This window comes from Octopus sinensis, linkage group LG4 (assembly GCF_006345805.1).
Source record: "Octopus sinensis linkage group LG4, ASM634580v1, whole genome shotgun sequence".
Classification (NCBI taxonomy): Eukaryota; Metazoa; Mollusca; class Cephalopoda; order Octopoda; family Octopodidae; genus Octopus; species Octopus sinensis.
Genome location: NC_043000.1, coordinates 90,162,240 through 90,175,394, shown reverse-complemented (window position 1 = coordinate 90,175,394; position 13,155 = coordinate 90,162,240). Strand labels below are relative to the sequence as shown.

Here is a 13,155-nt window from a genome sequence, read left to right as displayed (position 1 = left end):
TATAATAAGCTGTTATTTATATTTATTTTCTTTATTCTACATTTTTGTACTAAACTTTAGATATCTTCAAATAAACTATGGTAAAACCTTTGACAGCAAATTCAGCTCTTAACAAAAAAACATACACACAAAATGATTGTTTGCAATGGAAATAAAACCTGCAATTTTAACTGGATTTGTCACCTTCTCTTCCCTACCTCCCCCTCATCATTTGTTCTACATTATAGAAACCCTCTTACACTCCCATTTCTTACACTCCCATGAACTTTTGCAACATCTCACCCATGTTCCCATTTTTTCCCTGTCCCCACTCACTTGTACTTACCTCATGCCTCAAGGACCCACCCAAACCTATCATCATCATTACTTTATAACTTTAACTCCATCCTGCTCACTCCCACCTTCTCCTCTAAAATGTGAGTAACCATGTAACTCCTCTACAGCAAGAAACCTGTTCTGCTCTACTGTCTTCCCTCATATTTTAACCCTTCATTTACTTGCATAAAGCCACCCCCTCTGGGTTCGTAGTTTTGCAAGCTGCATAATGACCTCACTAGAGCTGCTGCCACAAACACAAAGACATCTAATGCATGCTGTAAATTGGTTGGTGATAGGATGGGCACCCAGTTGTAGAAACCATGCCAAAATAGAGAGTGGATCATCAGGCAGTCCTTGGATTTGTAAGATTGCGCTAAGCTGTCTGACCCATGAAACAAGGATGTTAAATGATGATTTTGTTTGATGTGCAATGTAAGTGCAACAAATACATTAGATTCGAATAAAAATAGATGGTAATTTATGTTGGAGAAAACAATAAATTAGTAACACTTTGAAAATAATTTGCAAATATGACAAACAAACGTCAAAAGTGAGAAAGAAATAAAAAGAAAAGATTACAATAGTTTTCTATAGGTATACTGTGTTGATACCAGAACAGAACCAAAGCAGCTTTATTAACATCAAAGCTGTATTACATTCTCAAACATACTAACTTACCTGTTCACGAGTAAGCATAAGGCAAAGATCCATATCACTTTTATTGGTCCCAAACCCACTCATGGACGAACCAACAGCATACAGGCCACAGTCTGAAATAACAGGGAGGGTAAAATATATTAAAATAGATACAATATATATTATTATCACCATTGTCATTTTAACCCTTTGACATTTAAACAAGCCATATCCAGCCCAAGTATTATGTACAGACTGGCTATATTCAGCCTCTCACACTTAACCTACAATATCATACTAAAAATAAACATGCACATCATTGAAATCTCAAATGTGAATAAATAAGCATTACATTTTAGACAAAATAACCTGAATGCTAAAGGGTTTTGGTCTACTTTTCAATGTTTAAATTGACAATTATGAGAAAAAGAGGAATACAATTGAAAAGCAAAGTTCTAAGTACAGAAGATGCTTGCTATAACATGTAAGGCAAAAACTTTCAGAGAGAAGAGAAAGTTTTTCGCAATGGAAATGACTTTTGCAAACAAGCTGAAATCTTTGTTGAGATCACTGTTTAAAATATTGAAGAAAGAGTGGTTTAGTAAAGATTCATTTGTATTTACTGGTTTCAATCATTGGACTGCAGCCACCCTGGGACACTGCCTTGAAGGGTTTTAGTTGAAAAAAATTGACCCCCATCTGGTATTGGTTATATTGGTCCCTTTTGCTGAACTGTTATGGTCCATAAACATACACAAAGACAGACTAGGTACACGCACACATATATGATAGTCTTTCACAGTTTCAGGCTATTCAAACCCTAAATAATCCCTCGACACATTACTATGATGCTTCCTCACTACTCCTGTTCATGGTTAGAGATGCACATATTGTCAGCCCCTAAGGGACATGTTCAAGTAGTTACGGTCAAACAAATCTGATATTGAGCAGAATATTTGCTATAACAATATTTCTGCTTCAGCAACTCAGTGCTGAATCTGACTGAAATGTAATGGAAAATAGGTCAGTTTCAAAACATTGATGTCCAGGTCACAAAAGCAAAGTCTAAAGGGAATAATAGTTATTTCCTTTGATTTCTAGATAGAAGCAAATAAGAAATAATATTTACTGATCGAAGATAATAAATAAAAACTTTGTTACACAATGTTATTATCAATTTGACAGAGATCAGTGAGCATCAGCAAATAATTTGTTCACTGATTTCTATAAACAAAAGCAAAGTTTGAAGGGAATAGTAGAGATTTCCTTTGATTTCTAGATAGAAGCAAAAACGAAATAAATAACACCTACTAAGCAAAAAAAAAAAAAAAAAAAAAAAAATTCCTTACAGTGTACACCAGCCTGCAAGTAGAAACAGTACCTGGATAATGAGAGATGACCGAGACAAACAAAGAATTTGGTCACAGTACTGGATCAATGTCCTGTAGCTTTTAATGAGCTCAGGTGAGTACTAGACTTCAAAACTGCAAGCTACCGGAAACAGTCACATACAAGTTCTCCAGCTGCTTACATCATTGAGGTGTGCATAAATATGGTATATATTTACTATGGTAAACTGAGACTTAAATGTCATTAACAATGTTAGTAGTAGTCTGAAACACATTACAATTTCATCAAGAATTTGAAAAATCTTTAATTTCTAAAAATATACTTACATGGGAAAACACCTTGTAATATTCCATACAATGCATCTCTTAATTTCATTTTCTTTTGATAAATATCATCAGCTTGGTGGTGCTTGTTGAAGTAACTTATCATAGCAGAGGAAAGCTAAAGTTTTAAAACAAAACACACACAGTTAATTTGATAATATCCTGAGATTATATATTTCTATAATAAATATAGCTAATATATATGTGTGTGTAATACATATATAATTAAGATAGATAATTAATATAATTTAATGTAATGTTTATCCCAAATCATCAGGAATATTATGCACTATGCTAGCCTTAGACAGTTCTTTTAAGAATTGTTTCAGCTGATTATGTATATTGTAAACCATTTCCACCTGGACTGATTGCAATGTTATATGCAGGAGCTTAAAGACCTATTGTTGAGTTCTTAATTACTGTGGATATATATATATATAATATATATATATATATATATATATGTATGTACGTGTGTGTGTGTGTGTGTTAGAAGTATTGGGGGTGATGTACAGATTTAATACATATGAAAGTAAAAAGATGTTCAGAATGCTGGATGGTTGTAAAAATATATATTCATTTACATATCACATATTATTACTTCATATTAGCACTTTCAACTACTCCTGTAGTTTCATCAGAAATGTCAGTTTTAAAAGTTTTGCCTGTATTTATATTATTGGTAAATGAAGTGGGGGGGGGGAGAGAGAGAGAATGTGTGTGTGTATATATAATGGAGAATAGAGGGAGGGAGAAGGTGAAAGAGGGAGTGATAGGGAGATAGAGGGATCGAGAAGGTGAAAGAGAGAGAATATGGGTGTGTGTGTGTTTTAAAATTGTGCATTTTTCTTTCTTTTTTTGGGTCTTTTTGTATTTTTTGGATGACCCTTGTAAGAAATGGAAAGAGAGAAGGAAAAAGAGGGTTTGAGAGGGTTTGTTTTTCAATAGTAGGAGTGTTGCTATGTACACCCACACATATATCCCTACATATAAACATATATATATATATCTACATACACTCACATATATATACACATATGGAGGAACCTTCTGTGTGTGTACATTTTCATAAACATTCATACACACATGTACTGTGTATTCTTGAAAATGAGAAAGAAAGAAAGGGAAAAAAATAAAATATAAAAATAAAAATATAAAGAAAATGTATCCATTCTTCACTTGGCACTCCCTTGGGTTTCTAAAAGAACGGGTAAGTGGTTGACCATTCAATGTTTGATATACATATATATATACACCTAAACACATATCAATATGTGTACATACACATGCATATCCACATATAGAACCACACATATATGCATACACATACATATACTTGCATACATACATATATATACGACCACATATATCAACATATATATATATGTATATTTGTATATGCATGTGTGTGGGTGCGTTTATATATATATATATATATATATATATGTACACATTGATATGTGTTTAGGTGCATATATATGCATATCAAACATTGAATAGTCAACCACTTGTTCTTTTAGAAACCCAAGGGAGTTTTCTTCATATCTTTATTTTTATATTTTATTTTTTTCCCTTTCTTTCTCATTTTCAAGAACACACAGTACATGTATGTATGAATGTTTATGAAAATGTACACACACAGTAGGTTCCTCCATATGTGTATATATATGTGAGTGTATGTAGATATATATATATATATATAGGGATATATGTGTGGGTGTACATAGCAACACTCCTACTATTGAAAAACAAACCCTCTCAAACCCTCTTTTTCCATTTCTTACAAGGGTCATCCAAAAAATACAAAAAGACCCAAAAAAAGAAAGAGAAAAATACACAATTTTAAAACACACACACACCCATATTCTCTCTCTTTCACCTTCTCCATCCCTCTCTCTCTCACCTTCTCCCTCCCTCTATTCTCCATTATATACCCACACACTCTCTCTCTCCCCACTTCATTTAAGAATAATATAAAAACAGGCAAAACTTTTAAAACTGGAAAGCGCTAATATGAAGTAATAATATGTGATATGTAAATAAATATATATTTTTACAACCATCCAGCATTCTGAACATCTTTTTTCTTTCATATATATATATATACATATATGTTTTGTGCATCATCTTATTTTCATTATCATTTTAATGTCCACTTTTTGATGTTTGCATTGGTCAGATGGAATTTGATTTTCAATGTCCAGATGCCCTTCCTGTTGCCAGCCCTCACCTGTTTCCAGGCAAAGTGATATTTCCTCATGGCCAGACATGATCTCAAGAATATTGGAAATGGCTGACACTGCTTGTATGGCAGTAGCAATCACTTTACAATTGCTATGCCAGTGTCAAGACAAGGAGACACACACACATATACAGGCACAAGAAACTTAGGAAAGGCGATTAATTGATACCACTGACCTCAGCTCTTGACCGCCATTTTATTTTATTGACCCCAAAAAGATGAAAAGTAAAGTTGCCATTTAATTCTAACACTAATGGTAATAATAATGGTGTCAAACTAGCACAAGGTCAGCAATTTCGGGGGGAGAGTTGATTATACTGCCCCCAGTTTTCAACCGGTACTTATTTTTTCGAGCTCAAAAGGATGAAAAGCAAAGTCGACCTCGGTGGAATTTGAACTCAGATGGACAAAGTGCTGCTAAACATTTCACCTGGTATGCTAACTATTCTGCCAGCTGCCCTTGATTTCAAATTTTGGCACAAGGCCATCAACTTTTAACCCTTTAGCATTTAAACTGGTTATATCTGGCCCAAATATTCTATACATTTTATAGTGAAACTGGATGAATCTGATCTCTTACTCCTATTTATATTGTAATTTTAAAAATAAACAATCACGTCACTGAAATCTTGAAGCTTCGAGATAATGCACAATTAATTCAAAACAATTTAAATTAAATAAAAATTACATTTGATAAAGTAATCTGAATGCTAAAGGATTAGTTGATTACAATGACTGCCAGTACTTGACTGGTATGGTTATGAACATGAAATCTAAGTTAGTTTCAGACTGTTCCACTCAACACCTCAACTCATTAAGAAATCACAATTATAATATGGAAAGATGTTAAAAAACAAAAATCTTTTTACCTTATCTCCATTTATTTCCATTTGATGAGGAGAACCAAAATAAACTCCTTTCAACTCGTTATCAACACCAAGCCTTTGGCGCTTTTGATCACTTAGCTTTTCATCATCAAGTTGCCTCCTTTAAATTATTAGAGTAAAACAGAAAATTTTTTTTTGCAATTTTGGGACCAGTGTATCACAAACTGTATGTATGAAAAAACAAAAGGCATCAGAGGGGTGATGCATACCCTGCATGGAGATAGATTTTTTCGCAAATTATAGTGTGGCTTACAACGCATTGCTTACCCATGCTTTTTAACTGAACTGAATTTTTTTTTTTTTTAAGTATCCTCCGGTGAAATTAAGAAATCAAGTCGCAAATAAATGAAACCCTTGAATCCAGTGTACACACACACAGTAGCACACCTATGTATTTATGTATGTACTCAGACGTGTCTACATGCATAGGCACACCATGATTTATACACATGCAGATGAGGGTCAATTCATTTGGAAAAGTGAACAAAATAATATGACTACTTGCTCACTGGGAAATTTGTAAGTTCGATTAAAAAAAAAACTTTTTTATTCCAAGTATCACCATTATAGGAATTTATACTCCAGTAAAATTAAGAAATCAAGTCATAAATAAACAAAACCCTTGAATCCATCAGTGTACACACACAGTCACATGTGTATGTATGTACTCATACATGTCTACGCGCATAGGTACACCAGCATCTGTACACATGCAGATGAGGGTTGATTCATATGAAAAAGTGAACAAAATAATATGATGTCCTACTTATCAGGAAATTTTTAAGCTTGATTTTTTTTAAAATATCAAACCAAATGTTCATCATTTTGAGCCACTCACCCAATGAGTATTTTAGCCAAATGTGGTGAAAATCTGTTCAGCCATTTTCCAGTAATTTTGCAAACACACAAAGAGGAGTGATTACAATACTCTGCTTTTCATTATGCATTCAGGGTAAGTATACAAAATCTTGAGCATTACATAAACAAAACATTTATAAAAAGGTAAAGTAAGGCATTAAAATAGAATAAAGGTAAACTTACTTGATGCTTTTATTGCCAGGGGAAGGTGTATTTAAATTCCTTTTCATATAGGGAACCATGTTGCCTCCAGTGCTTCTACCAATGGACCCATCACGTCGACCAATGGAAGAAGGCATGCCGTACATTCCTGTGGCATGACCGCCACCATATGGCATCAGAGGACTGGTCCCCTGCCAAGGCATGGCAGGTGGGATATGATTTGGTATGTGTTGTCGAGGGTAAGCTGTGTAGGACACCATTTGACTAGTAGGGAGAGGACTTCCTCTTGGTGATTGCACATTCAGCCAGTAACTACCATTTATAGAATTAGACATTGCAATAATCCACTACTAAATTCACAGCATAATGAAAAACGGTGCCACATTCAAATACAAGCATCTGCCAGCTCCCACAGAATATCCTTGAAAATTAACCCAGCTTCATCTGAAAGCATTCAAAGAGAAAAAAGAAAAAATTGAAGAACATTTGTAAAATTTGCATAATTTAATGTTTGCTTACATCTTGGTTCTAAGAAAGTCACTTGCTTATAAATGGTTGTGGTGCTGTCAACACTTCTGTTAAATTGTCCATACCACCTTCTAAGACATGAAATAGATTCCTTAATTGAAAAACAGGTAAATGACAAAAGAGGTATCCAGTTGTAAAACAAAGCCTCAATAATTCCTTTCTGTTGAAAGAGCATAGACTTGAAATGTCAAAGACTTTTACATTTTTCCTGAGTGTTTAATACACCTCATTTGTTGTTCCCTCACCTGTCTGAGCCCAAATATATTCTAACCCATGGGAAAATAAATGTAAAACAAAGCAATACTTACTGAATAGTAGCCAAAAGTCATTTAGCCCTGATGAAGCAAATATGATGAAAGGTGTTTCAATTGCACTCATCCTTCTCCATTATCTAATGTTATCTTAGTGATGATATGAAGATGATGACAAGAAGACGTCTAATTGTAAAGCTTGGCTTTGTCTTGGGTCCTCAAATCCTTGATGGGATTATAGGTGAGGGTCCTGACATACAGTATCACTCGAGTAATTTTTTGGACATGACAACATATTGCTCTCCACATTTGATTACAGCCAATTTCTTCCAAGTGAGAGCAAGCAAGACAGGCAGGCAGAAAGAGAATTGGTCCCCAGAATCTTACTGGGACTTTATCAGTTCTCAAGAGAATGAAAATTCAAGTCAACATCAGTAGGATTTTAACTCAGTGCACAGAAAGCCAGAATAATTACAACAAAGCAATCCAACACACTAATGATTCTGCTAATTGACCACTTAATTCTAAGATGCTGAGTAAACTATATGGAAGTTTCTTTAGTGTCTTGTGCCAAAAAAGACATTATTTTGTTCTCCTTTCTTAAACGAAGTACACAACCTTTGTTTCAATTAATTTTGAAAATAATGGCTGTGGTGCTGTCAACACTTCTGTTAACAAATTGTTCAAATCACCTTCTAAGATATGAAATAGTAGATTCCTTAATTGAAAAACAGGCAAAGGTATCCAGTTGTAAAACTAATCTTCAATAATTCCTTTCTGTTGAAAGAGTATTATTAAGGAACAGGCATGGCTGTGTGGTTGAGAGGCTTGCTTGCCAACTATGTGGTTGTGGGCTCAGTCCCACAGTATGGCACCTTAGCAAGGGCTTTCTACTATAGTCCCAGGCTGATCAAAACCTTCTGAGTGGATATGGCAAATAGAAACTGAAAGAAACCTGCTATATATATATTTTTGCTTAGGCATTATGAGACTAATAACCTGATGTAGAATTCATGGGTGGAGCCCTTGGCTTCCATTTCCCATGAATGCGTTGGTTTTCTCATTGGTAACACTTTTTCTTATATATATATATATATATATATATATATATATGCATAAATGTAATTCTTTTCCAAAATAAATTACATTTCATATTTGAGGCTCCGATGAACTATAAAGTTATTCAGGCACTCAACTCTGAGTACACTGCAGCTGTAAGCTAATGAAGTTCATAAGATAATTATTTATTCCCTTGTCATCTCATTTTCTTGTTTGTATATATGTACATAAATACATGTGTCTGTACCCTTGCCTTCACATCACATGTGGTTGTAAATGAGCATGTCGTTTGTTTCCAGTGTTCTGTGATAAATATGTCTAGCCATAGGAAACATTACTTTGCTTGGTAACAGGTTAGGGTTAGTGACAAAAAGGACATGTGGCCATTGAAAATCTGCCCCAACAAATTCCATTTGATCCATACAAGAGTGCAAAAGCAGACACTGAAATGGTGATTAAGCTGGTGTTTAGTCTATAAATTAACAGGAAATTTTGATGGAACATTTTAACTTAAATTCCTTTAAAACAAAAAGCTTGTATCATAGAACCAAAGGCAGTCTTGGGTGCATTGATATCAAATGGATCAACAATGGGAAGTGCAAGTAAATGACATCACATTTTCTTCAATTTATATGTGAATTTCCAAAATATATCCCGTTTCCTTTTCACACTGGGTACAAGGCTACATATTTGAATTAATAAGAACTGATCTGAACCCTGTCAACCTCCTCAATTCCTGCCAAGTATGGAAGAAGCAATGTAAAAATGGTGGTGATGCTCAAACTGATGCTTGGAACCTATGATAGGAGCATTTCACAGATGTGATGATTAATGCTTTTGTTTCATTTAATTTTGAAAAGAATGAAGAATTTAGTGAAATGACTCATTTATTAAGCAGAGTTTGTAAAAATTTAATATGAAATGTTAATGGAAGGTTTTTATTGTAACTACTTTAAAAAATGACTTTTATTACAGAACTAGGGGTGTTCTCAGGCAGGTTAATATTGAAAAAGTTAAGAGAAGTTTTGTATGATATTTAAGTATATTGAACAGAGATTTAACTACAAATTAAAAACAACCAAAATTTTGATTTTTAGGACCTTCATCAACATTGTCATCCTTTAAAGTATATCTCCCATGCATTGGATGTTTTAATCAGAGCTGGCAAGCCAGGGAGCTGCACCAGGTTCCAATGTGATTTAGCTTGGCTTCTACAGCAAGACACCCTTCTTGATGACAACCACTTCACAGTGTGTGCCGAGTGCTTTTAACAAATCAAATATTAATGAATAAGCTGAAAATACCCTCAATTGCTTAAATCATAGCAATAATTCTGGTTTTTCACAAGATAATTTATCATTCATTTGTTGTCAGTATAGTAGGGTATTTAGCATTTATAAATTGACCACACCCTTACAAAAAAAAAAAAGCAACATATGCATCCTACTACTAACCATTCAACTGCAAGGTAGGAGTCGCTAAGAGTATCATGCAGGATAGTATCCACTTCTGCAGTCTGTTTATGCCGAATATAAACATGACAGTATAAGCTTAACTGTTTTAGTAGAGCTTTCATTGATGAAAAACCCTGAGACCAAAATGAAGAAAAAAAAAAAAAATTAAAACAAGTACTTTTTCTTCTGCCAAAGAAGAATAGTTAGGTTGTATATAGCACATACTAATAGCATCCCCCTACATATTTATACACCTATTGAAAGTCATTGGCAAATAAGCATAGGTTCACATACATGGTCTGTTGCTTCAACAAATCATTTTGATGAAGCGTGGTTGTGCCATATATACACTTGTGGGTCTCAATATTAGTGAATGTGAACTCCAATATATTGATATTTAGTCACACTTGATGTGTTTGTATTGTTTTCCCTGTGTTGCAGTGTTAGACACATTAACCAATAAGAGTATAATCATAGTTGAATTTAAAAGGGGGAAAAAGGGGCAATTGCTCCGGGCCTCCTCAAATATCAGGAGAACTTGCCTTTACAAATACATTTTCTCCACTTTAGTGATACCAATTACTCAAATCTAAAGTAGCTACTACCCAGTTGTCCAAAACCAGCTTTAAATCCCTTGGGAATACAACAAGCAGATGGATGGAGGATAAGTAACTATGAAAAACAAAAACTTTCTGAAAAATATTCAATATTTCCATGCATCTACCTATATAAAGGTAGGTAGATAGAAATTGTTTGACTCTATAAGGACCTGCCAATTGCAGGTTTTTGAACTTGTAATCAAAACACATGCAAATGCAAACATGCAATTCACATATATTGCCACTCCCTAAAATTCATTATTCTGTTTGACATTAAAGTATTTTGGTATAATGGTCATATTTATGATAAAAAGGCAAGCTTTGAGCTTCCAAAATTTTAATTATAAAATTATCTTTTTCATGTAATATCACTCCACAGATAAAATCCGTTTTCTTTCACAGAACTTTGGAATAAGAGTTCTTTAAATTTTTGTTTTCCATTAAACTTAATCTCTGCCTTTTTTTTAAATTTTATATTTTTCATCTTCGTCAGCATAGAGTTATTCTCATTTTCATGTTATATTCACAAAAACAGTGATTTAGTACCTGTCACTGCTGCAGTTGCTATTCTTCAACTTTATTTTTCAGTTTGTCTATGGCCACCCCAATTTGAACCATACTAAAAAAAAAAAAAAAGTGAGTTGTAAGCTCAAATATCATTACATAGATGTTTGAAGTTTAGAAGGTTCCATGAAGTATACAACTCCTTTTCAAGCCTATCATTTTTTTGAAGTGCTTTCTTTCCCAGGCCTCATGAAAGTGAAACAATTTTGTAAAAAACTAATTTAATGGCAACAAAATCCTTAATCTATAATTTGTTGTTAATCACTTAAACTCTTTTCTATCACCATTTGATTTATTTTGGCTGCAGGCCTACTTACCTGCATTAGATGTAAGAATAAGAGACATGTGTAAAAAGTCCAGCTTAGTATGCCTGTGGCTAGATTAAACGAAGTGAGTTTACATGGCTTTCGTCAGTTACCCTTTTTATTTTTGAGAATATTTTCTTTTCGCTTTTATTTAGATTATATATTCACACAGAATATCCAACATACCATAGTATATTCAGACATCACCCCCCCAAAAATTCCAAAGAAAGCGAAAAAATGCTGCTGTACTGGCAAAAGACACACCATCTTGTATACATTTTCTTTGTTAAAAAGGAAAGGGGAAAAAAAAAAAAGGAAACTTATAAGCTAATGAAGATTCAGTCATAGAAAATTCTTTTAAGATACTAGCTGTACTTCCAAGTGCATCTGCAAAAAATAGAAAATATTAACTCAAGGTATTGAAGATGAAGAATCACTGCATCCTACGTGCCATCTTGGGATTTAGACCAAGCAAGGTAGTTTTCTACCAGAGAAAAAGTATGTATCCACATTCCTTCAGAACTCAGAATCTTGACACCATTATAAAAAAAAAAAGGCAAACTGGATGGGCACTGTCATTATTTTAAAAATTTAATGTTTTATACTATTTTGGTAATGGTAGGCAGCATCGGAGAAAGTGGATCCTGTACAGCCCATCAATGAGTGCAGGTTATTGCTTATACTGTACTATGATGTCAAACCCCATCACAAGTTCTCAAAGGATGGCTTTAATGATTGGTGGTGGGGAGGGGAGAACAGTGAAGAAAATAGTTATGTATTACGCTATTTTTGGGAGGCCAACAGAAAAACTTTCCTGCAGACTGGTTCTGGAGTATTGGCCACATCTGTCTTAGAATTTCTTTAAAAATACAGTATAAATTTTGAAGACTGCAGAACAGTCCTATGACAGCACCAGTAATATAGCCAATCACAGCAATATGAGCCAGACTTAAGGAAAAAGAACTTGGTTACAATTTTCATTCTCTGTGCTGCTAATTTATTGGATCTTTTTAGACATGATAGTGCATCTTACTCTGTTGAAGCTGTTGGCTATATTGGCTTCATACAAAAGGTATACACTTTTTTGCTGCGTTGACACACTGATGGGCAAATTCAATGAAACTATTGGAAGAAAATAGGAGAATTAACTTTGAAGACCTTGTCCGAAACTCGTTGGTCAGCAAGAGCTAATGCTGTTGAAACTCTCGTTGATGGCTATAACTGCATTCAAAATACACTCAGAGATGTTGAAGATGATTTAGAACTAACACCTGAAGCAAGATATGAAGCTCAGACATTGGCAGACAAAATGTTGTGAAACTACTCTAATGGCTAAGATCTGGAGTTTAATTCTCGTATGGTTTAACAGTAAAAATTAAGCATTTTACTCATGACAGTAGATATAAGTGACAAACGTAATCTTTCAAATTAGAAGCATATAAATAGATGAAAGGATTTCTCATTTTCAATGAATGAGGATTTTAGTGGTTCCATCAATGGCAGTACCATTTCGTCGAATTATTATAATGCAAAGTAGCTGAGTATTCCACAGAGAATTGCACTTCTTAAGGGCCAACTTTGAGACTGTCACAGTGAGTTCGCTCTTTTAATTACACCCA

The 13,155-nt window shown here is 33.9% G+C and overlaps 1 protein-coding gene across 1 annotated transcript in view; it reads right to left on the bottom strand.

The window, feature by feature from the left end:
• LOC115210323 (poly(A) RNA polymerase GLD2) overlaps positions 1–13,155 on the bottom strand; it is a 30,357-nt gene that overhangs the window by 15,817 nt on the left and 1,385 nt on the right. Inside the window, exons 2-5 of the mRNA XM_029778849.2 lie at positions 6,798–7,220; positions 5,739–5,856; positions 2,631–2,745; positions 997–1,088 (exon numbers count right to left, since the gene is read on the bottom strand). Of these exons, the coding sequence (XP_029634709.1) occupies positions 997–1,088; positions 2,631–2,745; positions 5,739–5,856; positions 6,798–7,111 (639 nt within the window). The 5' untranslated portion in view covers positions 7,112–7,220. The remainder of the gene's footprint in view (positions 1–996; positions 1,089–2,630; positions 2,746–5,738; positions 5,857–6,797; positions 7,221–13,155) is intronic.